The following is a 27842-nucleotide window of genomic DNA, read 5'->3' on the forward strand; positions in this document are numbered from 1 at the left end:
AGAGAAACGGCCAATATGTTTATACGCTGTCTATCCGCCGAAAATACTCTACAATATATATTCACGCTTATTGGACGCCGAATTCAGTATATATTCTAGTGTATATTCGGCGTATTCTTCAGCGTGAAACATATTGAAACATATTCAGGTGCCCTCTGGTGGCCATGAATACATTCATTGATTCAATATGTTTCACGCTGAAGAATACACCGAATATACACTAGAATATATATTCAATTCGGCGTCCAATAAGCGTGAATATATATTGTAGTGTATTTTCGGCAGATAGACAGCGTATAAACATATTGGCCGTTTCTCTTGGGATGTGATGCTGTCGTTTTTACAATCTAAGGAATTACAGTTCTATTGCACAGTTCTCTGTTGAGTCACGCTTTAATCATTTTTCCTTCTTCAATTCTACAGCATCAAAATAAGAAACGTTCCCGTTAGTTTTATCAGAAAATGATTTTATTTTAGTTATCAACAACAAACAATTTCGAAGAAAACAATTTACAACCGATTCCCAAGAAAGGACTACAAATCTATTCACGAGACATGAAAAAATGTATGTTTCTTCAGACTTTTTTCAGGCGTAAATGCTACGATTTACGGATGACAATTTTCTTCTATCTTCAGTTACTCGTAATTCACGTCTGGAAATAGTCTGAAAAGCATACATTCTTACGTTTTACGAAAAAAATAAAAATAGAATTGATAACTAATCTGATAACCTCTATTGAAATAAAAACACTTTGATTTTTTTTTAATTTTAATTTCCTTCGAAATGTATTTCATTGATGCTTGACAACGAAGAAATGAAAGACTTGATCATAAAATTCAGATTTAAATAACATCAAATTTGAGTTTGTGATTAAGAAAAATGAGCTTATCAACAATTTGTGGTGATAGATTTTTGCGTCGAAGTGATGCATTGCGTGATGTGAAAATGGATTTGGATGTGGAGTGTGTGCACAAATGTCGCTTAGCCACCGTAGATAGTGTTGGATATCGTCGTTCATTAAGTTTCCACCACTTTTGCGGTGATAAATTTTGGCTGCTTACAAAAACGTCTATAAAATTGACAAAATCGTCTAATGAAATGACAAAAACGTCTATGACAAAACCATCTACAAATATAACAAAATCGTCTATTTTTTTCTCGAAAACATGACAAAATCATCTATAATTCTTACAATTTTTTTAATGACAAAATCGTTGTGGAAATCGACAAAATCGTCTATATTCACAATTTCCGAAAAAATGACAAAAACATCTAAAAACCTCCGAAAACGTCTATGGACAAAACGCGTATTAAAAATGACAAAATCATCTAAATTTGCAATTTCCGAAAAAAGTGACAAAATCGTCTAATAATCTCCAAAAACGTCTATGGACAAAACGCGTATCAAAAATGACAAAATCATTGAAATTCGCAATTTCCGAAAAAAAGTGACAAAATCGTCTATGAACAAAACACGTATTAAAAATGACAAAATCATCTAAATTCGCAAGGCAAGCTTTTTTCTTAACAAATTTGCTATAAAAATGGACACAAAATATTTCTTTAATTAGAAAAAACACCATCGTATTTATTTTTTGTGATATATTGTTTGCTTCAAAATCATTTCTATAATTACAAATTCGTATAGTTGTATTTTTATAAGAAAATGTTTGTTCAAAATATCAATTCCCCATTTTTGCTCGACTGACACTCAGTGAATGGAGCACAGAACTTAATTCTTATTATTACTTCTAAAAAGAAACAAATTTCGATCAATTGCTTTTTCTATCACAACACAAATTGACTACTACATACGCTGGAGGGCTGGTGCGGATTTCTTTGGCCGCCCACGAGGTGGCTTCTTTGCCAATACTTGCGGGTTGCAATCGGCCGGAACTCCTGTTTGCTTACATAGGAGAGCTATCCCTACGATGTGTTTACATATTACATTTTTCATAAAGAAAGGACAAGAACATGTAGAACGTTTCCAATCAACAAGTAAAACAACTTTATACACACGTTGGTGTACTTGATCGATATAAATGTCAAAATCGGTGATGCTCTCTACATTTTCATGAATGAAAATTGCTTGTTCGACTGTACTTATTCGATCTTCTTTGCTTTCTTGGCTCGAAATCACATAGAAGACACCGTTGTCACTTTAATAAAAAAGTTAAGATAGAAAAAAATTGTTTGTGTAAAAAAAAGTGAAAACGACTAGAAAAAATCGTTGGAAAGCACGGGAAATCATGTCAAATACTGAAAAACTTGATATTTCATATACCGAAGACGGAATCCCTATTCGGAGAGTTTCTTTTCATTTGCAAACAGTCAATGTGAATATTTTCATACTGTATTGTTTGTACAATTTTAAAAATATTTTATTTCATATTCTTAGATACTGAACAGTGCAATGAAAACTCATTTCAAAACCTTTGGACAAATCGAAAACTTTTCGTTTAAGAAGCGATCACGATATACCTCTGGTACAGTTTTATACAAATCAGCAAGTAGTGCCGCTGCCTGTTTGACTAAGGAGCTACATACTGTAGCCGGCCACCAGATGAAAGTGAGTCCAGGTGACAGTTGGACTCAGCCAGTTGATGAAGCAGACACGCTGAACGTCGCTGCTACCCCTCATTGGTCTAAGCATATTACGGATCTTCAAGATGAGATTGTGGCTAAGATTCTCGAACATTTGCCATGTTTTGATTTTGTTGCCCTTAATGACACGTGCACGAATTTCAGAAAAGTGGCTGCTCAAGTTTTCGAGCAGAAGCATCAAACGATTGATCTCACACGTGAAGAAACCGTATCATTGCATAAGCTCCGCAGCCTATTGATGATTTTTGGTGCGAGCGTTCATTGCTTGCGAATCGATTCAGCGTCATTCAATGCACCGAGTGTCAGACTTCTGGATGTTATCATAAGAAACTGTCCTTCATTACGTCGTTTGGCATTGATACAATTCCAACTACAACAAGGAATATTCGATGGTTCCAACCACTTTTTTCCGCACATCGAAATACTTCAGTTGATCATGTGCGAGATGGGCGACAACATTGTGAATACCTTCAGATATTGCCGAAACCTACGAGGTCTCAGATTGTCACAGCCTTTTGGTGATATTACTGGCACCTGTCTGCGAATACGGTTCCCAAACCTAACCAAGTTCGAGCTCATCACAGAGCAAATGTTCGAGAAATCTAACATCAGTGCCTTCTTCGAAAAGAATCGGCAATTGGTACAGGTAAAAATTGGGCACAAAAATCGAGTATATAACTCTGCTGATGACTTCAATCAAAATTACAGACGGTTTGTCATGTCATAAGAAAACCATCAAAGAAAACAACCCACAATGTACAATACATTGATAAATGTAACGTAAATATGACGATTAGAAATAAAGATGATTTTGTCAACAAAAACGTATTGGAATTTCAAATAGTTTGGAATAAAAATTTTAGATTTTCAGATGATATTGTCCTTTTTAATGGGCGTTTTGTCCATAGACGTTTTTGGAGATTTTTAGACGATTTTGTCACTTTTTTCGGAAATTGCGAATTTAGATGATTTTGTCATTTTTAATACGCGTTTTGTCCATAGACGTTTTTGGAGGTTTTTAGATGTTTTTGTCATTTTTTCGGAAATTGTGAATATAGACAATTTTGTCGATTTCCACAACGATTTTGTCATTAAAAAAATTGTCAGAATTATAGATGATTTTGTCACTTTTTTAGACGATTTTGTAAAAAAAAGTAACAATTTTTCATTAGACGAAATTGTTTTTATTTTAGACGCTTTTGTCATTTTTTATAGACGAAATTGTATTTAACCATAAATTTTTATCAATTTCCGATTCGTTGTGATAGCGCAGGCATTCGTTTGCCGTTTCGCTCGGTGCCGATGGGAACAGTATGCTCAATGCTTTCGATGACATCGACAATTTCGATGATTTTGATGCGTTATTTTCATTCTTGGCAAAATAAACGTCGTGAATGTAGCGTTTGATGGTTTCTCGATTCTCATTGCTCATGTATTCTTGGTTTTTATACCGTGGATCCAAGTAGGTGGCCAAATCAAAGTAGTCTGGTGCCGTCATTTCATTTTGTCCCACGTATAATTGGAATTTTGTCAGAAGATCTTCTCTAATCCGTTGCTTCAACAGTCGCACCGGTGTCGTTTCATTGTTGGCCGAAAGGAAATTGGTGCAAAACGAATGAATCATTGGTTTCACCACTGAAACTGAATCAATGTGATCCTTGACCCGATACAACACAACCTTTGCCAATTGAAATGGCTTCAATGTGGCGACCATTTCTTTGATTATCAACCATTCAGGGTCATCCAATTGCAGCTCCGTCGCCCTTGTACCATCGATAGCATCTTCGTCTCGAAGCACTGAATTTATCGCAAGTTTCTGGCTCAATAGCCGATCTAACATTAGATATGTGGAATTTATATCATCTGACGACGCTTGGATTAACTGATCGCACGATAGCTCCAAGTAATTTTGGTATTTGTGCAGATAAATCTCGGCAACATTATTATGTAGAAAATAGGCAACCAGTTGCTTACACTTATCTATGATTGCTTTTATCTCTGGGATACTGTTAAAACTGTTATCAATGGCCGTTTGTAGCTTTAGTGCGAAACAGCACATTTTCTTGCCCAATTCCTGATATTGCCCCGGCGCTAAGAAATCCATCGGCGGTCGATACCAATCGTACACCGTTGACACCACTTTATTCTCAATCTCCCACATTTTCAACGTTTCCAACACTTTGTCGTTCAGTAATGCAAATGAATTTGTGTCGCCCAGTTGAACGGTGGCCAGCACGTAAGATTGTGGTTCCCAATCAGCGTTTATAAAATTCGCTTTGATTGTTGCGTATGTGTTGTCGGTGAACGATGTCCATCGTTCGATTGCAATTGAAATGGCATCCACTGAATGCAACAAAATAAGCAAATTGGCACGTTCAATCCCGTACAGCAACAGAATATTGTTCAATATATCATCTTGGGTGGGCAACACTAAATCTGGCTTCAATGTTTGGACAAATTTTTTAAATCCCGAATCTTTTACTATCGATGTTGTGTGCAAATCCTCAACGATAAATAATGTTATCATATTTAATATTTTATCAGTGCTGCTCGATGCCGCTTCTCCCTTCGACTCATTCTCCACTTGTGATGCCTGTGATGTGGATGGAGTTGGTCCATCTGAAATTGTAATACTCTCCGGTCGCTTTCGTTTTAACCACTGCGAAACACTTTCCAATGAATCCGTATCAGAATCAGAATCAGCGTCCAAAGTTATAATTTCGGTGATGTCATCGTCATCCGATTGACGCCTGAAAACAAAGATTTGACTTGAGCAATTTGTTGATGGCACAAAACTCACGTTTTTTCATTCATTTTCATAACTCACCTGCTTCTTTTGTTGTTCTGGTCTCGTGAAGAGTGCCCCGAATCCGCCGAGAATCGCATGTCGTTCATGGGTTTGGTAAATTTTTGATAAAAATGTGAATTTCACAACACGAAGCAATCAATTTTGGGAATGAATCAAACAAACAACTCCGTATGATTTGACGTTTACAATGACAACCAGACAATTGCTAGCGGTGAGCAGAAAAATGAGCAACAGATGTATCGTAGTAGACATAAACAAAGAGTTATAAGCGTAAGTGGAGATGCCCATTTTATTGCGGTGAGTAAGTGGGACGGTTGCCATTTTTGTCGAGTTCATTTTCAAAATGAACTCAACAACCGTAAGCCAAGACAACCATTTCAATGGAATGAATCGCATTGGGTCGTTTTCTATTGTGTGAAAAAAAAATCGTCGTAGATTTTTCGTTTAATCGACAGAAACAGCTGTTGAACTCATCGTAACGATTATTGTTTGGATGATTTTCGTTTCAAAAGCAGTTCACACATTTATATCATCCGTCGCTCCGTATTGGAATAAATTGATGCAGAAATAAAACACGCCCGAGAGAAAAAAAATAATACAACAATGAATGCTCGCATTTATGATGACGATTGCACTTGATAATCTCTATTCCAGCTGGGTGCCTCAAGTGGTTCAAAGTCACCGTGCAATTTTTGACACTCTCTCTCTCTCTCGCGCGCGCGCGCATCGGCATTCATATCGGATCGTTTTGTCGTAAATCACTCTTTTGACTTTGAAACAGTCAAGTTGAGCACGAAATAAAGTGAAGAATTAATTAATTATGTTTCTTTAAATTGAATTGGATGCGGGTTCAGTAGCCTCATTGCATTAGAAGAAAGTGCTTGAGTTGTGGCTGCTCATTTCTCATCTAATTCATGTGCGGCTGATGGATTATTATCGTGGTTGATGCTGCTGCTTCTGCAGTAGACACATGACGCGCATGGTTCACATCACACACAATTGGTTTTGGGTTAATAAAATATCAAGTACAATGTGCATATTTACTTTTGCTTTTTAAGACCGTCAAAGGTTACAAGATTCAACGATTTATACGGTTTGCACGGCTGAAAACGATTTGTTTCCATGGATAATAACAACGAGACCATTAATTTTTGATAAGGCTTTCCAACCCGTCACCGTGCGACTGTCTGAGATTTTAAGTTTTCTATTAGCCCATTGTTTTTGGGTGGATTTGGATTTTTCCACGATCGTTCATGTCACCCAAAACATGGAGCAGATTTTTGAACTCTTTAAATTCCCACGTATCAATGGAAATAAACCGCAAATATTGCGAACTTGTTTGAATTGATAAAGGAGCGATGGAAGTGCGGGCGCACTTCAAAAACCAAACATTTCGGCGAGGTCGGTCGTTTCAAGTCGCATTTGTTTTCTTCTTGAATACGGTTATTTACTGATGACATGCTTCAAAGGCCATAGATTCCGGATACAATGACGCTGATCTATTGATACTGACCGATACCTTGAGCGTATTCTGAATGCGTGGCGCGACAAAAAAAAACCACAAGTCGCTAACGAGAAGCTCATTCGACACACATGATATGACAAACAAGCGCATTCTCGCATCAGTAATCAAGTGAGTACTGGGATTTCCATAGAACAACTCAATCTTCATAAAGGCCAAAAATGATCAGAATAATTTCATATGAAAAATACTTAGTTGATTATTAATTTCGATAGACTTCCATCTATAGCGTTTCAACAGTTTAATAATCTCTTTGTAACAGAATGAATGACTATGATCAAAATTGAGAAGAAAATTACAGTTTACGGAGTTTCGAAATAGAAAATAACTTTATTTTCAAATGAACCTAAAATAGAAAATTTTGCATTGTGCCTCAGTGATTTATGTGTTTATTTTCAAATTTGCAAATAGAATTTCTATCATAGATTATCTAAGCCAAAATCTCAGAATGGTCCGATCTGAATTGAACTGAACGCGAAATAGAAACACGATAATAGATGCCCATTTCGTTGGTTTATTTCGTGGAATTTTGAAAAGTAACTTAATAGTAATGCACTTGCATCATGCAACGTAACATTTTCATCTGAATGCGACAAACGAACGAGAGTGAGAGCGAGAGCGAGAGAAATGTCACATAACGAAGCAATAAATTTGCCGACAAATTTCCTCTAAATAATTTTATTGCATTTCAATAAGACACACGATGAAAAAAGCGCACAACCGAACTGCAACTAAGTAGAAATGGAGCGAGCGTGTGATCGTGTACGCATCACACGGCAAATGCACGATTTGCATAGATTGAGCGAGCGCGTGCATAAGAAAATACCATCGAAACCATTGAATTGGAAAACAAAGATTGCGAGTGACAATTTTTTTCTGTTGTCTTCTGTCGTAGTTATTTCTGAGATTGTTGTTGTTTCTTGTGTCGATTTCAGCTGTGTGCCGGTGAAAAAGATCGATTGACTTTTGCATTGCACCGTGCGCATTATTATGTTTGAGTGTTTTTTGTTACATTGTCCGTTGATTTTCTCTTTCTACACATTGTGTGCGCTCGGAACAGAAACAATCAGTTCAATATGGACACAACGACACAAAAAAAAGCCGAGCACGTCGAATGAGATTACGTAGTCAATCGCCCATACACAAACTTTGAAGTTGAAACTCTACGCGACGAATGAAAAGAAAATCGTTTCTAAAAAAGAATGGCGAAAAAAAAGAAGAAAAAAGAAAATCCACACACAAAACGCAGCCCATTCGATGTGGGGTTAGTTCAATAAAGTGCACCTATTGTGTGCGCCAGACAACGCTCTCGACTCCACTCGACTCGCAAAGAATGCGCGAAACATAGGCAAATTCAAGCCAAAATGTTTTACCGGTGTAATTTATAGTTATCACTCTATTTTGTTATATATTTTTTTGCGCTGTTGTTCATAGTTTAAATCACGGGAGCTTATAACCCATTCAGTTAATGTTTCAATGTTTTTATTGATGCCATGCATTTTTCGTGTCGGTGTATATCGACCAAACGCTGTAATTTTTTCTGGATCAATTTGCAGAAAATTTCCGATATGTTAACAGAAAATCACATAATTATATGTTTTGAAACAAGATAAACGGTTATCATAGCCAAGTATTTAGCTTTTGTTTTTTTTTTCGTTTCTGCTTTGCAGCCGCCGCAGCCGAAGCAGCAGCTCTAACAATAAACGGAAACGATTAAAGCCATAAATTTAGCATTGATTACGATTTAGTTGTCGATAGGCGAATGCATTTGCAAGGATGATATTGTGTAATATTTGTCATGTTGATCGAATTGTAACAATGGCTGGGCCGGTCCGGCCCGTTGATTACCTCTCGGAATGTAAATGAATGAACGGTGCGACGTTCAACACCACACTTGTTTGCTTCTTCCTCGCTTCGACAAATCTCCATGCATTTATTCAAATCACGCACATATGATGCATTTCCATCCGTTGCGCATCGAACAAAATTCATTCACACACATGCTGGTGGTATAAAGTGATAAAAAAAAGAGCAAAATAAAATCACGCGCTTCGAAACGATTCTCGCACAAATTAAAGACATTACACTTTGTGGCCAAAGCACAAAATGCGAAAAGAGTTGCAGTAATTTCACTGCTTCTCTCGGCGCGCACTAGCTGCTATTGTTCGTTCACGGCAAAATTGTAACTCTTTTTCCTCTGTCGATAATCGTAGCGAGCGAACGAGAGAAAGAGCGCACAGCAGTTCGAGCTCGTTTGGTCTGTTTCCCGTTTGTTATTGTTGTTGTCGAAATGTGGTGCGAATACATAAGAGTGTGCACTGCGCGCACACATTTATTGTTGTATTATCGCTTCGTTTGGCTCAGAGAGGCCCGTTCGGCTCTCTGTGTGCTGTTTGCGATCTCTCGCGCGCATAGCGATTTATTTAGTTGTGCTTTTTTTTCGCATACTTTGCGCTGCTGGAGCAAACAAACTCCAAGCAGTTGACATCCAACAGTGGCAACGAGCGCACACGAATCTCATTTCCACAGTAAAACACACACACACACACATTTTTTTTCTCGATCGCTGTTGTTTTCATTTCGTCGAGTTTACGAATTTTTGGAAGCAACACCGAAGAAAAAAGCAGTGCCAAGAGCTAGAGTGAAGTCGAGAGTTTTGGCGGTGTGTGGTTTAGTTATTTTTGTTTTTGAATTTTTTTTTCCCCATTCTTGATCATTTTGGACGGACCGTTTGCGGAGGTTTTTTTTTACTTCATCGGCTCCTCGTCGTGTACTTGTGGTTTCATTAATTTGGCAACCAGACGAACGGGAGAGGAAAAAAAATGACTGTGTTACAGCAAATCTAATACATAATAAAGAAAAAACCGACGAATTGTAATAATTTTTTTTATGGGAACTTATTTGTGCACAATTTTAATTATTTTGGATTTGGTTATTCTTTTGTTTGTTTCTGTGGTATTGTATTGCGTGGTGTCTGACGCGTTTGTTATGAATTCAGTTCAACATTTTGCAGTGAGAAATATTATGCAAAAAAGAAGAGAAAAAAAAACAACATCAACATAAATATTAACACGAATTCTTCGGAATTGATCGAACCGGAAGATTCTAAACTTTAACTGATTATAACACCCATTTGAATTGGCAGGCGCCAATTTTTTTTTCTCCCCCATTTCGTCCAGTGATATTGAGAATAAGGAGCGGAAGAGACGTGTTATTTTTAGACCAGTGCGTCGAATGACACTAAACACATCGATCAAAACAAACGATTTTGAGGAAATGAAATTTATGACAAAAAACAAACAAACTAATGGTTGTTCCTTGAACAGACAACAGCAAAATTAAAAGGCAGTTTTTGCGTCTTTCTCTCGCAATGAATGAACACAGTGAAAGAAAGCAACATAAAAAGAAATTATATTTGCAAAGTGAATGATGAACACTGAATGAAACGAAGAAAATAATAATAATACGAACGATATCAGCCAAAATCAAAGTTAAATGTTATGCTCTATGGATTTTTTGATATAGACATTTGATGCAAGCAACTGAATCCATAGTTGCCGAAAACAAAGTAAATAAAAACTAACCAAATGAAAAAAAAGCACATCACTCTCCGAATAATTGAAAATCATTTCGTTAATGTTGCAATTTTTATTTTTGCTATTTATTTTCTGCAATTTGTGGGGCACCTACATAAAGTCGAGTGGTTTGGTGTGATCGATTTGAGAAGTTGTTTCTGAATTTTATTTTTTGCTTGCTTCTTTTCCGTTTTACCGGAAATTAAGAAAATTTAAGAAATAAATCGGTCCACACTTTGGCACTCGGATTTTTTTCTGTGGGTGAAACCGAATTGTATTGTATTATGTATTGTATATGTAAAACCGTACACACTTTTTGAGGCAACAAAAATATGTTATGAAAATTCATATCAACCGAACTGTTTGTTTCTGTAACCGTTGTCTATTTATAAGTGCAGTTGTTGTTTCTGTATGTGTCGATGTAAGAGAAGAAAAAAAACGAAAAAAATCTACATTTCTGTAGGCAGTTTAAAGTTGTGTGGTTCAGCTGCTCTCGACCCTTTCTAAAATGTTTGAGCATAGAGGAAAAAAAAGGTTTGAAATTATTTCATTGACGCATTGAAACCGAAAGCCATTGAATTTCGCCAAAAGGAAGAAAACGATCTATCTTGAGCGCCTATTGCACCGAGTGTGTTTCACCTCTCTTGCGAGCGCGTTTGCCTCACACGCTCGCGCACACCTCGTTTCAATTGCAAAGAATAGCACGAAAAATTAACGACGGCATAGAATGTCATGTCTTGTGAAAACAATCCAACTCACAGGTGATAGAAAGAAAACCATTTTCCTTTGGCGCTGTCTCGTGTTGCACACTCACTTTGTCGACACACATACACACACAAATCGCTTTCATTGAATTCATTTCTCTGTGCGCAAAAGTTGTGCAAAAAATCTCCAATGATATTGTTTTAGTCGATTCTTCATGCATAGAAAAAATAATAATACTGGTGAGCCGGTGTAGCAGTGTTTTTTTTCTTTCTTTCTCTTTCCTTCACTACGTGTCATGAAACACGACCATATTTTTTTTCTACTCTGCCCGATATCCATATGCAAAGTACCATTTGTGTAATGCTAAAACATTGATTTGCCACCACGATTTTCAATTACGATCCCAATAGTTTACAATGCTCATTTTTTTTATTGATTTTGCATATATATAAACCACATTTTTATGATGGAAAAACGGCGATACTGCGATAGACTTTTTTCTTCTCTCCACTGAACACTCTCTCGAATGGCTCAAACCTGAAGATAGATATACGTATAAAATCAAGACAAGACACGAGACGACGACGACTAAATGCAAAAAAAGCGAGCAAAACACGCACAGCCATCAACATTTTATATATTGTTATTGCGCCCAAGCTGTTTCCTGTTTCGAAACCATTCTCGTTGGTTGTATGCTGTTGAGCTTTAGAGAAAAAAAGTGTATCGTTTGAACACGGCTAATTCTTGTAGCGTCATTCGTGGAGCAACAGTAAAACTGCAACTGCAACAGCAAGCGATGCAATATGCAATAATGAGACTAATAAATTCAAATGGCTACGAATCAAACAGTTCTGGGTGATTATACTAATTTTTATTTGAACATAGCGTTTTGAGAGAGATAGAGAGCTGTCGGGAAGAAAAATGCACATTGACTGAAAAGAAAAGAAACCATCCTGACCATCAAGTGCAGTGAAGTTTGAATATGAATGAATATGAATGAAGTGGCGCTGATTTGAAAACAAATTTCAACAACAAAAAAAGAGACACATATAAAAAAACATTTCATTAGTTTTCACAGCTGCGATCCATTGACGAACACTTACCACTTAGGCTTAAGTGGAAATTTTGTTCAATTGGCAATTTTTCCATTCAACAAAAACAAATTCAAAGGTAAGCACTGTTGTAGTTCATTTTTCAAATCAATAACTTATTTTACTATTCTATTTTTTGTTGTTGTTCATGTGGAAATGGGTTTTGCTGTCAAAACCAAAACTCATATTTATGCCGAGCATAAAAAGCATAAGTGATGAATACAAGAAAGTATTGTAAGTGATGAAAAGCGTGCATGGTGTGTTACCCATTTCCCTGCATTTGAAATCAGATTATCGCAAATCGTTCGCACATTCTTCTATCTGTTCTTGGCATTGTGCTACTGCGGCTGCTGCTGCTGATGTGTAGCATGCCATGGTTACATATTCTCTACACCCATCATCGTCATCATTTCAATAACATCATTCACATCAAAAGCATGTGCATAACAATAAAGACTATCTCGCTCTTTCTCATTCTATGGGCTCAAACAGAAAATTGAGTATATATTAAAAAATGGCATGGAATTAGATTTAAAGCAAATTTGCTTTACTTTCCAAATAAATGTGTGTGTCTCAGCACATGCTTTGTTAGACACAAATCTGCTTTTTTAGATAGATTTTTTTTTAGCTTTGCTTCGTTTTTAAATGGAAATGGATCAAAGGCCCAAATAAAGAATTTCTTTTCAATTAACCGACGACTTGGAACAACTGAAAAAAGAATGTGTAGCACCCAGAGAGGTTACGACTTGGTTCAATTTGAAAAAAAAAGAAAGAAAAATTAATAACACAACGAAAACAGATGAAAATGGAGGAGAATTTCGACAAAAATGCTCATTGAAAAGTGCTAAATCAATTTTGATCGCATTTCAAATGAAATGAACACGCGTCTCAGCAAAACTCGAGCACTAAACCACGATCTCATTGGCCGCGCGCTCACCACTGTTACAAAGACCCCATGCACGGAATGGAATAAGTGCAAGTAATAATGAAAATAATGATAAATACCGATTTTATCGTTAAATGATCTTTTAAATGCACAAACTCATTTGGGGGGAAAAAGCAGCGCAATTGAATTGAGCAATGTGTCGGTTGGTCTGTGGCGATTTTACAGTGGATTTATTTATGCGCTTTGACGAGAGAAACACAACACCATTGGATGTTTTAGTGGCAAAATTGTTTGCAATATGTATCAAATGGCGGTTTTTCTCGATCGAAAATGTCTATAGGCAAAGTCAAGCCGTGTGTTGTCCGTTTGCAATGCAAAGAATGCCATTGTATCAGAATGTCGCAAATTGAATTTAAATCGGTTTTGCATTTTCCTCTTTAATGAAATCGAATCGCAAGCGCGTAATATTACGTACGAATGCGTATGTATCGTTTTCAATTTCAATGCTCGGCTAAATTGAAGTGCGTATATCAGTAAATTAATAATAAAGCGGGCAAAGAAAAAAACACGCATTAAATGAAATCAATATGCGAAATAGAAACTGACTCGCTGTCAGATATCACGAAGAAAAGTGAATGCATATTCAAATGAAAAATAAATTAATTTTTTTTCCTCTCCACAATTCAAGTGAAAATGTCCAATTCATTTTGCTTGTCGCCTTTTTTTATTCGTCGTAAATTTTATTGGTTTATTTTCAAATAAATAATTTGCTGCTTCGTCGTCGTCTCTGTTGTTTTTTGTTTTGTTTTCGGGGTAAATCATATGTAAAGCCATCACACGGAGCGCACGTACACGCATTAAACGGTGTGTTTGCGCGTGCGCGCGTACGCTTAAGTTCATTTCTCTTCTTCATTTGGTACGTGAATCTATTAGGAATTCAAATGAACCGTTTTTTTCGGAATTCTCGTCTTGTGCACAAAAAGCCCTGTTGCTTTTGTTACACTCACAGCAGTCCGGGATGGTGATTGTTGTATTACTCATTAACTGAAATATCGATGCATTTGTTTATTTTTGTCGGGCCAGCCGCTTTTTTTATATCGGTTTTACCTTTCTTTTGAACGAAACACGTCGTGCGGCTGTAAAAATATTAATGAATGCCAAAGCGCGCACACTCAAACACTAAAAACCGAGTCGACGATTGGTAATTGCATTTTGAGTTTACAAAAGAAACGAACAATTTTTCAATCAATTTGCAATGGCACGCAATTGCTCGACACACCAAAAAAAAAAACGGTGTGCAAACAAAAGAAGTGTGCAATTCGCCGAAGAAATGTCGGATGGACAGCGACGAATTGATGAATGCGCTTCTATGGTCGCGCTTCATTTTCAATTTGCACATGAAAGTTGATGATGATAAATCAAATGAACAAGCGAATAAAATGCAAAGGAAACAGAGCCCCCCACACACACACACTTGAAACTGATAACGATGACGGCATCGCTTGATGTTTTTGTTTTGTTTTTCTGAAGAATTTCCAAAGAAATTTTATGCGCAATTTTTTGTGTGTCTTTCATCACGGAAAATACCGAAATGAAATGAAACGAAATTCACTTTCAAGTCGTTGATAAAAAAAACGCGTTACATTCCACAGCCCATAAACACAATCGTAATATTTGCTGGTAACGTTCGTTAGCACGTAATAAACCAACCTTATAAATAATTCACACGTCTAATTTCCAAGCGATGGCGAATCCGATAGCACCAAACCAACCATATTGCTCACACATTTAAAGCTACCGTGTGCTGAGCGTGATTGGTTATGGTCAAATGGAGACGAGTGACAAAAAAAAATGACGCGCTCGCGCACACACAACGGAACAACACAGCAAAATTGATCAAGCAAAACATTCGGCTTGTGCTAACCTTGACTCGATGTGCAACGGTAACGGTTAGCGGCATTTTTTCGCCTCATACACATTCGTTTTCATTTTCTAAACATAAAAATAATATTAGAATTTTGTGCTTATTGAAATTTCAACATTTTTTTTCTTGTCCAGAATTTAACGGTTTTTTTTTTGTTGTTGTTCATTTGCAATTTCCTCTGTTTATTGGCATATTGCCTCAATCAACTCGAAACATTTTTGATTGGATCTGATTGAATAATTGTTATGTTTAACGAATTGTTGTTAAAATTGAACCAGTCATTCCAGTTGGCCGGCACTTTTTTTTCTATGGTCAAATCATAAAGGTAGTACGCATTTATTCGGCTTACAATGTAGCGTGGGCATGTTGAACCACCGTTACCTTGTAATTCATGTATCAAAATGTTCGTGTATCAAATGAAAAATGAAATTTCAATTTCGAACGACATCTCAAATTCGTCATGTCATTTGAACTTGCTCAACTCTGAACCGATACTCATTTCCTTCTAGAGTAAAAGTCAGTATATGATTTAATGAATTCCATTGAAACGGTAAAATAATACAAACGATTAATTTTCAAGAAACTACATGGTGAATGTTTCAAGCGAAAGGAGATATGATTTTTTTTTCTGCCCTGAAATCGGTTTTTGAAAAGGAAACAACTTGCATATTTTTTTTTTTGTTTAGTCTCTCGGTTGGATCGATAGTCTATGGCGCGAATCACCAATCGATCACCGTGTACCTTTCAATTCAATTATCGCCAACTCTATTGAATTCTAATCTCAAGGTTTTACACATTCTCTTTGATATAAATTCCGATTTTTTTTCCTTCTTTTGAGACACTTTCAAATACCTATTCGCACCTTGTCAATGGAATCAGGGCGCAGCCAATATAACATGATCCAATGGAAACCAAATTAAATTTGTTGATGTTACACTTTGTTGCATACAGATTAGCTAATTGATATTAACATTGAGTTATGGCCGTGCAAACCATGATTGCAACTCGAGTTTTTTTTTCTCTCTCTCTGTGACCGAGACAATGTTTGCTCAGCCAATTTTTGAATTTGATAATCAATTACGAGTTTTATTGATGCAATGTCATAATAAAGGTTTATCTCTGAATCAATTCAATTTCATCAAAATCAGATTGTGAAATAAGTTTGCCAAACGCTTCCGCTGCACATAGAATTTTTATGACATTTTTATGCTTTTGTTGCAAAAGTAACATTGTTAATAATTGTTGATGAAATCAGACTTGCTTTCTAATTGGAGATTTTTCTATTTCGAACAGAAGGCTCAATAGAATCAGAGTGATTGAATAGTCTATAGGTTATAGCACTTTATTACTATATCGTTAAATCACCTCTCTCAATCCGATTCCAGACCGTGTTTACATTACACCGCAATCATCATTATTATGCATTGAATTCCTAAAAATAGGATGAAAACTACGTGTAATCAGATTGAAATTTATTTTCATTAAAGCGCCTGCATTTCCGGTCTAGTAATTATCTATTCATCGACTGGATTTGTTCGGGCGTTCATCGTTGTCACATTGCCTTACGTCCGAAATTTACCGTTTCGCCAACCGACTCGGATAGTTCCATGACACTGGTTTTGAAAGCAATTTCCATCTTGATTTATGTAATAGAATAAATAATCTTGTTTTTCATTTTGAAGAAAAAAAAAGAAAAAAAAAATGGTATAGGCCAATTATGAGCTCGTCAAAACGAAGACAAACATCAACACTATGATTTAAAAAAATGATGAACATGAATAAATTAGCGGCAAAAATGAAAAATTGATAATCAACGGCCAGGCCGTTTATTTTTGAAACTCAGAATATAGCTTTTAATTGAGTTCGGCCAACTTTATGTCAATGTTATAAAATTTATTATCTCGGATGCGTAAGCGAAATGCGTGTGTGCTGCTTTTTAATACATAAATGAACCGTTATGTGGTTTATGAAATGAATGAATGAATGGGTATAAAAGAGTCAAGAGAGAGAAAATCATTTAACCGCGAATTTTCATTTTCCTGTTATTAAACAATGTTGTGGATATGTGTTTACACTGTTCGCGAACTCTGAGTTCACCAATAACAACCAGAAAAAAAAGACATGAACACATGAAACAAGTGTAGGTTACGTTTTTCTCTCTCTCTCTCTCTCTCTCTCTCTCTCTCTCTCTCTCTCAAAAGCTTTAACGTACATTGTACAGCTCCATTTTTAATGGTATTTAGTGTTTGAATTGAAAAAAAAAACGAGTTCAATTAAATGGAAGACGGTTGGTGTCGGTAACGTGCATGAGGCGAACCCAAAATGAAGCCATGATCAGAGCACTAAACGAATAATAAATGTAGCAAGCTCTGCAGGAGAAGGAAAAACGAAGGAATTTTTTTTTTGCTTCGTTCGTAAGAAAACGTACACACATACTGCCGTCAGTACAATGTATTCCACGTTTCGAGCATAATTCATTGGTTGCTCCCGCACGCTCGCCAAAGACGGGCTCGCGATCTCGCGCGCGCTAACGAGAGAAATAAGAAAAATTTGCACATTTATTTTCACTCTGCTTGGCTTTTTCTCTCCCTCTCTTTCTCGTATGCTATTTATTTTGTTTGCGAGCGGAGCAAGTGCGAGCTTCATAAATTTTATTGTTGGTGCGCTGTGTGTGTTACCCATGAAACAGGTGAATTAACCGTATGTCTCTTTTTTGCACTGTTGCGATAAATGGTGTCTCTTCTGCAAGAGACTTTGTTGCCGAAGAGCGTGATGAATTAAAATATTTTGTGCGTTCGCCTTTCCACCTCCCCCATTAAACGCATACACAACGATTTTTGCAAGTGTTCATCGTTTGTCGGCACGCTGCTTCCCATGACAATAGCAAGCCATTAAAACACCCAATTAAAAGTGTTTAATCTAATTATTTTATTCTCCACCGATTTGACCTTATTTCGACTTTGGATGGTGTCTGTGAGTAAGTTGATTCTTCTGACATAATCATTGCTGGAGCATTCCATATTATTACGTTAGGAAATGTAATTTTATGAGCAGAAAAAAACGTTTCATTACGTGCATCCATTCGAATTGAATGCTTTGAGTGTGTGTGTGTGTGTGTGGCTCAATCGGGTTTTTGTTTGCACTCAAAATTCATCCTTTGAATTGCAATCGACTACAATACATAAGTTCGTTTGTTTGAAGTTCAACACTTTTGAATGGAAAATGCTTGGCAATTTCATCTTGAATGAAAACCAGGTGCAATGCAGGTTGGTATTCACCATTAGAGAATCATTTGATTCCGCAAAGTGCCTAATTAAACCGAAAGAAGAAGAAGAAAGAAAAAAACTAAAATGGAAAATTAAATAAATGAAAATGGTTCAACAATAGCGATTTTTATTTCGTTCGCTATTTTTAAGCATCATTTAATTGGATGTTCACCGTTGAAATGGAGGATCCATGTCAATGTTATTATCGTGCCCATGCCAGTAGAAATTATACGCATTTTCTGTTTAAATGCAGTTTTATTTTTTTTTTTTTTCAATGTGTGATGAAGATCACGGTGGATAGACGCATAAATAAGCGAATGTCATGTGATGATACACTCGAGCGACACAGATGAATATGAGGTGTTTGCACGGTGTTGACAGGTGAGAGCATCTCTTCACTTAGCTATCAAGTGTATGTGTGTTTGTCCAACGATAAACAACTAGCAATTAACAATGAAACCACTTTACAATTATACGCGCAGTGGCATATCAGCACCACAGCTAAGCCGCGATGGTTGCTATTATTATAAGTACTATTTTTTTTACACATATTCACTTTGCCCGCGAAACACATATGATTTGGATTTTAATTGACGGAAGAAGAATTTCGAAAAAAAGACGTTTTTAATTGACGGATAGGTGTCGTTATTACTGTATTAATGTGATGAAAGTGCCTACGATTGAGCGACAAAGTTCAGGAAGCCCGACATCTTCACTGCGAAACTCTGCTACCCAATTCATCATCGTTTTCTACATTCATTTGTTTCGTTTTTTTTGTGTTCAAAATCTAATTTCGCTATTCGAATTATTTGATTTGATTTTTGCTCTCCATTTGAAATGGAGATGAATTCAAACCCTTTTCAAAACCGTTGACTAAAATCGTTTGAATGGTTTAGAAATTAATCAGATTCATATTGGCTTGAGTATAACTGACGGAATAATAATTAAAATGGATCACGAATGAATAGGCGTTTTCTATCTCCTTTGAATGGTTTGAATTAAAAGATGGATGGATGAAAAGATTGTACGACGGCGATACACTTAAAACAAATATGGAAATCAGTGTAATCGATCAAGCTGGCTGTGGCAGCAGCAGGAGCAACGGTGATGACGTGTATTACATCATTCGGAATCGTGCGCATTTCTTTTGCTGTACCAAGATCAATGAGCGAATTGAATCGGTAAAACATCGCATCTCGTTGGCAATTGTTCATTAAGTAAATAATTGTTTTCGTCTCGCTGGTTTTCATTGTCGGCGCAAAGATCTTTTCACTGCGATAAAACAAAGGTATTAAAATCGTATTGCGAATATTTTTGCGAAGCCTCTTCGACTTTTACCGGAGAGGATGATAATAAATTTTTTTTCTTCGCTTTCTGCTGTTGGCAGAGTCGACAAGACAAGTCGATATCGATCGCGTCTTTTGATACTTGTAACGTAATGCATGTAATCGGCTAACCACACGATCGCATTACAAAATGAATGAAATCGAAACCGTCATGATCTTAATGCAATAAGCTGCTGCAGTAATGCTTCAATTTTTTTTTTCGTCGCAACATCGAACAGATGGCAAATAAATTTTAAGCCGGTAATAAATGGTGACGATGCGAAGTGACGGAGAACGGTGTTCGGCTTGAAACTGTTCGATTTAAGGTACACGCACGAATAAAAATTGCAATTACAATTGGCGGCTGCTCTTGAGCTCTACTGCTAAGCCAATCAATTTCGTAATTGCTGAATCGTGATTTCCCTATTGTAAACTTTAAACTTCGATTTGAATGCAATGAACTCGATTGGGAAAAAAATCGATTGAAACTAGACAGCTGTCGGCTCAATATATATATATATATATCGTACGAGAGAAAACGAAGAAGAAGAAAAAAAAATGCATCAGCGAGTGAATGTCAAGAACATCGGGTATCGTCTGCCATCATTGACTGAGGTTATGGACATCAGCACAAAAATAGTGTATCACAAGTTTAGCACAGAAAGTACAGTGATTCAGGTGATGCAATCGCAAGATTACGCAATCTAGTTGTCGAATGTTGGAAATGACCAAAAAATATTTCAACGAACCCAATAAATTGATATGTTAACGTATTCCAAAAAAAATTGATATGGTGATTGATTTTGGGCCGAATGACATGAGCCATTATTATTATTATGTGTTTGTTATACAATTGCTAAATTCGGCGAATAAATAATTTTGGTGTGTCACGCATAACATATGAACATTATTCCATAATTCATTTGAATTCGATCGTGCATTTTGCCAAAAAAAAAATTCAGGTTCATTCACTCGGAGCGCTAAACGCCCCGCAAACAAACGTCATGAAACGATTCGAAATTCAACCTGTGACTTCGTATGTGTTGACCGTTAATGATAGTTAACGTTTGTCATAACTTTGTTGTTGTTGCATTACATGATATGAATTTTTATGATTTTTCCGTCATAAATCATTTTAATGCGAAAAAGCCGCTTTTAATAGCTAATTGCACATTATCGAATATTCGAATTGCAGTCGAACAAATTGTGTGTGCAAAAGCTGGTTTTCTAAAGTGTTTTTTTTTCTCGTCTGTTTCATTTGGCCGATCATTGATGTGCTAGCCCATAGTGTGGACTCCGCACAAAGTAGACACGCGAAACACGGGGCGCGACACCTTATCGAAACCCAGAAGTATGTGCAAACGCTCACAGCGCGGCACAGCGACAAGTGAAAGATGCAAAGCATTTTTCTTAATTTTTTTTCTTAATGTGTTGCAGAGAGACTAAGCAATTCACAGACCTTGGAGCAGCTATTATCTACTGCTTTAATTTTTTTTTCTTTCTTGTTTGCTTTTTGCTCACGATGTCGTTTTTATTTGTGTTTCTTATTTTTTCACTCGAGTTATTATCGCTGTCGCACAAACATAAAACGTATATTTCATGTTCAATGTATTGCGTGTGCATGATTTAGGAGGCAGTTTCGGTTCACAACAACTATTTTCGTTTGCGGTTGAAGAGTACGCTGCGAGCGACTGAGAGAAGGAAAAAAACACTCAAGACAAAAAAAATGGGAATAAAGCGTCTGTCGTTCCGGAATTTGCAACGTTTCAATGCGTTAAGTTGAAAAGTATGCATGAAGCGTTCAAAAGTGTGATTTAATTCCATTTTGGAGCCGAACATTTGACGGAGCTTATAATTTGCTGCGCTGTACGCTCGACAGCAGCAGCAGCCACAACGGCAGCAAAACAAAAAGTAGATTTTGTATTTGTGTGTAAATCGTGGAAACGAGAACAATGCACCCACTCGATTTGCGACTGTATTACTTTTTCCGCGGCACATAAAAAAATCAGCAACTCCGAATAAAAGCATTTGTACTCCTTATTCTTCGATTTGCTAGCATTTTTACTTGGCTTCTATGTGTTTGTTGCTTCTTTTCGCGTCTATTTGTAACGTAAAGTGGCGCTTTTTTTCTATCTTCTCAGCCAGTTTGCAGTGCAAGTGGATGTGTAGCAACACAAAGAACAATCAGCGAATGAAGAAAAAAAAATGAAATCATTTCTTGTGAAAAATAATTTGTTGAGAACTATTATGAGGTAGTGACGGCTGCGGCGTCGGAGACGACGACGATAGAAGTCGCAGCTGCTAATAGAACAAATAATGCAAGTATTGCATTTTTCACTATTGTTTCGTCTCGTTAGAACTGGCAGCGGCTTCGCTGCATGCAACAATTTGCATGCGTGTTTGGTATTCGCTCCGATTTTCCTCTAATCGAATGTTCTAAAACATGGATATATTTTATTTTTTCTTATTTTCACTCCAAATCCAATTAGACCAAGCGCTCACTTACGCCAATTCTCTGGTTTGGTTGCCCAATTTCTAAGTAGAATATGCGAAAAATGTTCCGCCGTGAGATTATTTTTTCCCCTGCCTATTATTATGCACGACAATCTTAAATGACTTAATGATGGGATTATGATGAGATTTTTTTTCTGCTCGTGTGACGCGGTTTCTGATGAAAACACTCGATAATACGAAAGTAAAACAAATGAAAACTTATTTAGAGCAAATGGGTGGGTTTACGAGTGTTACCGTTGGCTTTTCGTCTAACATTCGTTCGAAGGTGAAATCGCGTCAACTTTTCAGGAAATCGCATATTTACACACCTCCCGGGCACTACATGTTATTTGGTTGAATGGTTCCAGTTCTAAGGAAGTAATTGTTAATACGTTTTATTACCATAAGCTCAACCTCTTTATCTGATATAAAAATTGGCTGTAGTAATGAGAACAATGGCCAGCGTTTATTTTGCCATCAATTGTGGATTTTATAACAAACATGGAATCAAGGCCAAAGTCATAGTGTGTAAAATGTTTATAAATTGTTACATACATTGTTGGTAATTGATATGACAAATGAGGATGGAAGTGCAATCAGTCGTGAAATGAGCGAGTGTCGTGTTCAATTGAGTTGAAAATACTGTTTAATCGCCAGCAAAATGGCAAACCAATAAGCAATGACACGAATGTCATTTGGTCTGCTGCCATCGCCGCTGCTGCCGCTGCTGCTGGGTGTCACTGAATGCGTATTCAAGCCGGCATATTAAATGATAGCCATTAATCTCTTATGCAAATTTGCCATTAAAATATTGCGTTTACACGATGTGCTCGTGTGTGATTTGAGTGCGTGATTATAATTGCCATCCATTGGCTAGTTCAAATAATAACGATAATTATGTACTTATAAGTTCGTCTCTACTATTCTTCTATATTTGCAATGCGCAGCTAAATGCGACATAATCCCCAATGCAGTGATTTACACGAAAGAAAAAAGACCAACTGCTTTTTTCAACTGAAAAATTAACTACACCGTAGAAGGAAAAAAAGCACGACACAGTGGAAGAAAAAAGCGTCTTCGACAAAAAAAAAGTTGTGAAAAAACATGACAAAAAGTGCTTAAGTACAAGAATGTAGACAAAAACAAAACGAAAATATAGTAAAAAATGCGTTTCCAACAAATTGCCTGCAGCTTATGCAGCTAATCTCAAGTTCGACATCAATTCTGGCCGCTTTGAAGTGGTCTTGCTAGTCACTATAAGGCATTCGAATTGGTTCTTAAACATCCGTGACAACTTAACTCCGCAATTGTAAGCCGCAGCCATATAATAATGCCATACATGCTCATTGATGAAGCTGAAAAATCCCATAATCATTGCCAAAATGGATGTTTTTTTTAAGCCGATTGAAGTGTTTTTTCTGTTGTTGTTCGCTTAAAGCATGTGATTTATTTATAAATTAATTTTTTTCGTTCGAAAATGTTCTTAAATCAAATTTTTGCGATGTTGTTGAATCGATCTTTGCCTTACGATTGAAGCTCACTTTTGCTCATGCATCAATCATACCATACTACTACGTTCATTGAGTGATTCAATTTGGATGACCAAAACAAAACACCAAGTGCGCAACGATCGAACAGGTTTGCGAATGTCTCTTTGAATGTCATTTGTGAATCACAAAACTATGAACCGATTGCCGGAATTCTAATTATCGTTTCCATGACATTCAAAATTTATGTTTATTATCTTTCTGCGGCTAGAATATTCGGGATGTATTTGGTTTTCGTTTTGGAGTGAATTAAGAATAGTTGTTTTAGAAATTGAAAAAGAGCATCAAACCATGAAACAAATGACCAAAACGCCGAATGACGCGCCAAATAAAAATGACTGTGCGCAGTAAAAAAAATAAATAAATTATTGATTTTATCAAGCGAATGCCCATGTTTTTACCCGAATTGTGTATAATATTTCGGCTACTAGATTTGTCTGAAATCGTGCTTTTTGCCGAATGTGGTAGATGTATACGTGTATAAATTATATGATCCATATTTCAGCGCACGACTTTTCAATTTGCGCCTTACGAAATCAATATAACAACAACAGCCCATGCAACCAATTTCAATATTAAAATGGTAACTTTATTAAAAGGAATCGAAAAACCAAACGTGAATTTCAACATTCCGACCGAAAATTAAAAAAAAAATAACAGACACAAACATACTACAATCCACGAAATAGGAACGCCAAAGTGTTTATTGTTTATTTTGCCCATTTCGTTTGATTCTAAACAAAAGAGATTATGATATTTGGATCGGAATGGCTTGCATGTTTTTGGGGAAAAAAAATCAAATGGAGCGCCCGGTATCGGCTACATGACCTTGACGACGTCAAAGTGAAAATGTTGAAACGATTAAAATCACACATTATTCCTTAGATAGATGGATTGCAGTCCAAGTTTTTTTTTAGCTTTTTTTGTTGCCGTTGTTCCGCAAATTACTTTTTAATTTTATCAACTTACTGCACACGCGGAAGCCAGCTGGCTGATCAATAAAAATACAATTTACTATGCCGAATGAGATAACTAGAATTAATGAATTATCATTAAAGAAAATTCCATACGTCTAATCAGGCGCGGCATGGCACACACACACAGAAATAAAAACGCGAAATAAAAACAGAAATCACACGAGATTTGCACGCTGTCGATCATTACATACGGAACACATAATATCAATTGCACTAGAATACATAACGTAATTAGTATGATTCATATGCAAACGATAATTAGGTATAATTACGGTGGAGAAAATCAGAAATTGAATAAGATCGATTGCTGTAGTGAGCATAGATATCGACACGGGTGGAGGAAGAAAAAGCCTTCAGCACGTGGTAAATATGAATGTTGAACAGGGGAAAAAGTTACTGTTGCCAAAGTTGCAATATGGGCCATGGCGCTAGACTTTTTTTATCAATATTTGCATTTTCGGCAAAAAAGCGAATTCACTTTGTAGTGGTTCTTAGAATCAACAACTAGAAAGATCATACTGGCGGCGCCACCACAATTTAAGTCCTGTTTTTTGTACGTCATGACACTCGAAGAATAATCCAAATTTAAGCCAATAAAATCCTAGTCACAGGTTAACATCGGGTTAACCGCTTAATTAAATCCAACAATATTTCACTCAATCACCACATTCTAAATGTGCGACGTTGAGCCGGATACGGTACCATCCTAATAAACTTATTCACGTTTTTCGAGCGAACCGTCACATTTTATTAGCTTAAACTTTTCGAGTTCGTGTTGTTTTTGACTTTTTTTGTTTTGATTCGATTTTCGCGTTTTTTTCTTCGATTTTGATACTTTTTTTTTATTCGATTTTTTGTAGCCTAAAATTCCACAATTTAATTTCTCTTTCGTCGTCTGAGCCAATCGATCCGTGACCAATTTTTTTTGTTAATTTAAATCTTGTTTTGGTCATCTTTATTCGGTGTTCGTCGCGATTAGACGTCTTTGATTAAGTGATATTAAATTGATTTGAGTCTGAAATAGGTTTAACAGCGATTAGTGTACGGGAGGTATTCTTCAAATGCTCAGACTTTGACGCGATTGTGCGCACATTCGTTAATCCGTTAAGAGATTATGACAGTCGATTCGCGTATGTTTCTCTCTGTGTCTGTGTCTAACGCAAAATGTGATATTTCTAATGGTTTCTTTGAATGGAAACTGAACCAAATCTCACGCAATATTTTGCATTCTTCGGTGCATTTTATGGTTTCGGTTTTTGGTGTGAGGTTTTTTGCTCTGAACGTGTCATTTTTAATGACTTTCCATGATTGCCCATAATCGGTCAAAACAAACTTTTAATTGCCAGCCATTCATGTGCGTGCATGCGCGCTGGGTGGAAGATTACCAGAAGTGAATATGTGTGATTGCGATACTCGGTGGCTTTTGTTGCGGTTGTTTTGATCGCATTGATATTCGCGGGCTGTGATTACATCACTGTGCCACCACCGCCACCGTCACCGTCCGATAAAGTCGAAATGAGCTGGTAATTCAATTTAATTTGCGTGCACATTAAAATCCGCACAAATTCCAGCCAATTTACCTCGAGGCCCATTTAAAATCGGTTCAGTAAACAAAACGATTTCGATTGAATCGAACAGATTAAATCTAAAAATATAATGAAACAAAATTACCGCCTCAAATTAGCCGTCATTAATGCATAGCAAATCGCTTTTAAAACGGCTGCATCACTAAAGAATCAAGTGTACAAGCAAACGAAGCGCAAATGAAAGATGAAGAGAGAGAAAAAAATCGCACATAAATTAAGAGGTGAATATTTTCAAGCTGACGATCTGCTTTGTTTCCGTTTCGATATAGTGTTTTGTTCTGTTTGGTATGAGCTTAGCAAGAAATGCAGATTACAATTGATCCATTTTTCATTGTGATGTTTGCATTTCAGCTGCATCATCGATCGCAACAAAAGAGATGAAAAATGATGTTTATTTTTCAACGGGGGAATTTTCACGCGAACGAGATAAAAAGCACACCTTAAAATGACCTTAGACCATGAAATTGCTAACCAACAGAAATGAAGATGTTCAAATGTGATAATGCGACTTCTTTGTGTCTGTGTGGCAAAATTAGTCTTCCGAAGAAGAGAAAAAAAAACACGAAGTCGCAGATTGCATCTCTTAATGAAAGTGTTCCGTGCATAATAATCATATATATTTTCACCAGTGTGCGCGAGTCAATTTTTGGTGTCACGTTGACACCAACATCGTGCGATCTTTTTTTTTTCCTTTGTACACTACGGGAAATAATGACTTGCAAAGAATTTAAAAATGAAACCGAATGAATTTTTCGAAAAAGCACCGTGCTGAAATACACCCAGAATGCAATCGCTTCATTGCCTCATAAAACACATGAATGCCTTACTTTATGGTTTTCATCGTGCGCGCGATGTGTGAATCTTGCGAGAGTACGGTGCGCTTGCGTTTGGGCGACCCGCGCGCATACATATTTAAATCCATGTGAATTATTCCGCCAGTAGTTGAGAGTGTCTCGAACGAGATAGAGAAGAAAGAGAACAATTGCAATAAACTCATTTTAATACAATTTAAGACGCGAAAAAATTTCAACATTTCTGTTCCTCTTTCAAGTGCCTTCCATATGCTATACGTATTTATGCTTTTTTTTCGTGTATCGTAGATACACACTACCGCAAATGGTTCAATGGTAATGAAATGAATTCAGTTTGAAGGTGTTTTCACACAATTGGCGAAACAGAGAGATGAATGATTGTAAAACGCGGACAGAGCACCGCAGAGAACAAAGCACAATCAGCCAACACAATTACGTTAACCGTAATAAAGAGCAAAAATGTGCGATGTGTATATGAAGTGAGTGTGTTTTAAGGTGCTTGTACACTGTGTGTACGAAACACACACGCACACACACACAGCCTGGTCTATTCATTGGAAATTTTCGCATAATTTTGTATGCATCACAATTTACAATCATGTCATGATAAATGTGCGATGTCGCGACCGTTGTCACACAGTGTCGAGCAACCAGTTTGTCTCTCTCTCTCTTCCCTTTATCATCGCGTGCTAAAGTAAAAGTTATTACGAATCGTCAAA

At 36.6% G+C, this 27842-nt stretch overlaps 2 protein-coding genes across 7 annotated transcripts in view; one reads left to right on the plus strand and one right to left on the minus strand.

Moving 5' to 3' along the window:
• Positions 1 to 743: 743 nt before the first annotated feature.
• On the minus strand, positions 744 to 5831 carry LOC129566556 (E3 SUMO-protein ligase ZBED1). Its single transcript, XM_055442605.1, has 3 exons — positions 5433 to 5831; positions 3839 to 5355; positions 744 to 1043 (listed from the first exon to the last, which is right to left on the minus strand). The coding sequence occupies exons 1-3, from the start codon at positions 5498 to 5500 to the stop codon at positions 844 to 846; spliced, it is 1785 nt and encodes a 594-aa protein (XP_055298580.1). The 5' UTR covers positions 5501 to 5831; the 3' UTR covers positions 744 to 843.
• Positions 5832 to 9413: 3582 nt separating this feature from the next.
• Positions 9414 to 27842, plus strand: part of LOC129566555 (mucin-2) — a 40190-nt gene continuing 21761 nt past the window's right edge. The window contains exons 1-2 of one of the 6 annotated variants that reach the window (XM_055442598.1): positions 9414 to 10504; positions 12102 to 12386. The gene's annotated coding sequence lies outside the window, so the exon portion shown is untranslated. Of the gene's footprint in view, positions 10505 to 10909; positions 12387 to 27842 lie in introns of those variants that run through there. The other 5 variants (XM_055442601.1, XM_055442599.1, XM_055442604.1 and 2 more) reach the window with 5 other exon arrangements.

Source organism: Sitodiplosis mosellana, unplaced genomic scaffold (genome assembly GCF_009176505.1).
Source record: "Sitodiplosis mosellana isolate CC-2019 unplaced genomic scaffold, AAFC_SMos_1.0 Smas_scaffold_3, whole genome shotgun sequence".
Lineage (NCBI taxonomy): Eukaryota > Metazoa > Arthropoda > Insecta > Diptera > Cecidomyiidae > Sitodiplosis > Sitodiplosis mosellana.

What these genes read in the sequence shown, in the direction of transcription:
- LOC129566556 (XM_055442605.1), bottom strand. Translation starts at nt 5,500, where the DNA reads ATGAACGACATGCGATTCTCGGCGGATTCGGGGCACTCTTCACGAGAC. An exon ending in CAGAACAACAAAAGAAGCAG is followed by an intron (nt 5,356 to 5,432) that starts GTGAGTTATGAA and finishes CTTTGTTTTCAG; the next exon opens with GCGTCAATCGGATGACGATG. An exon ending in GGAAATTGATAAAAATTTAT is followed by an intron (nt 1,044 to 3,838) that starts GGTTAAATACAA and finishes GCCAAAATTTAT; the next exon opens with CACCGCAAAAGTGGTGGAAA.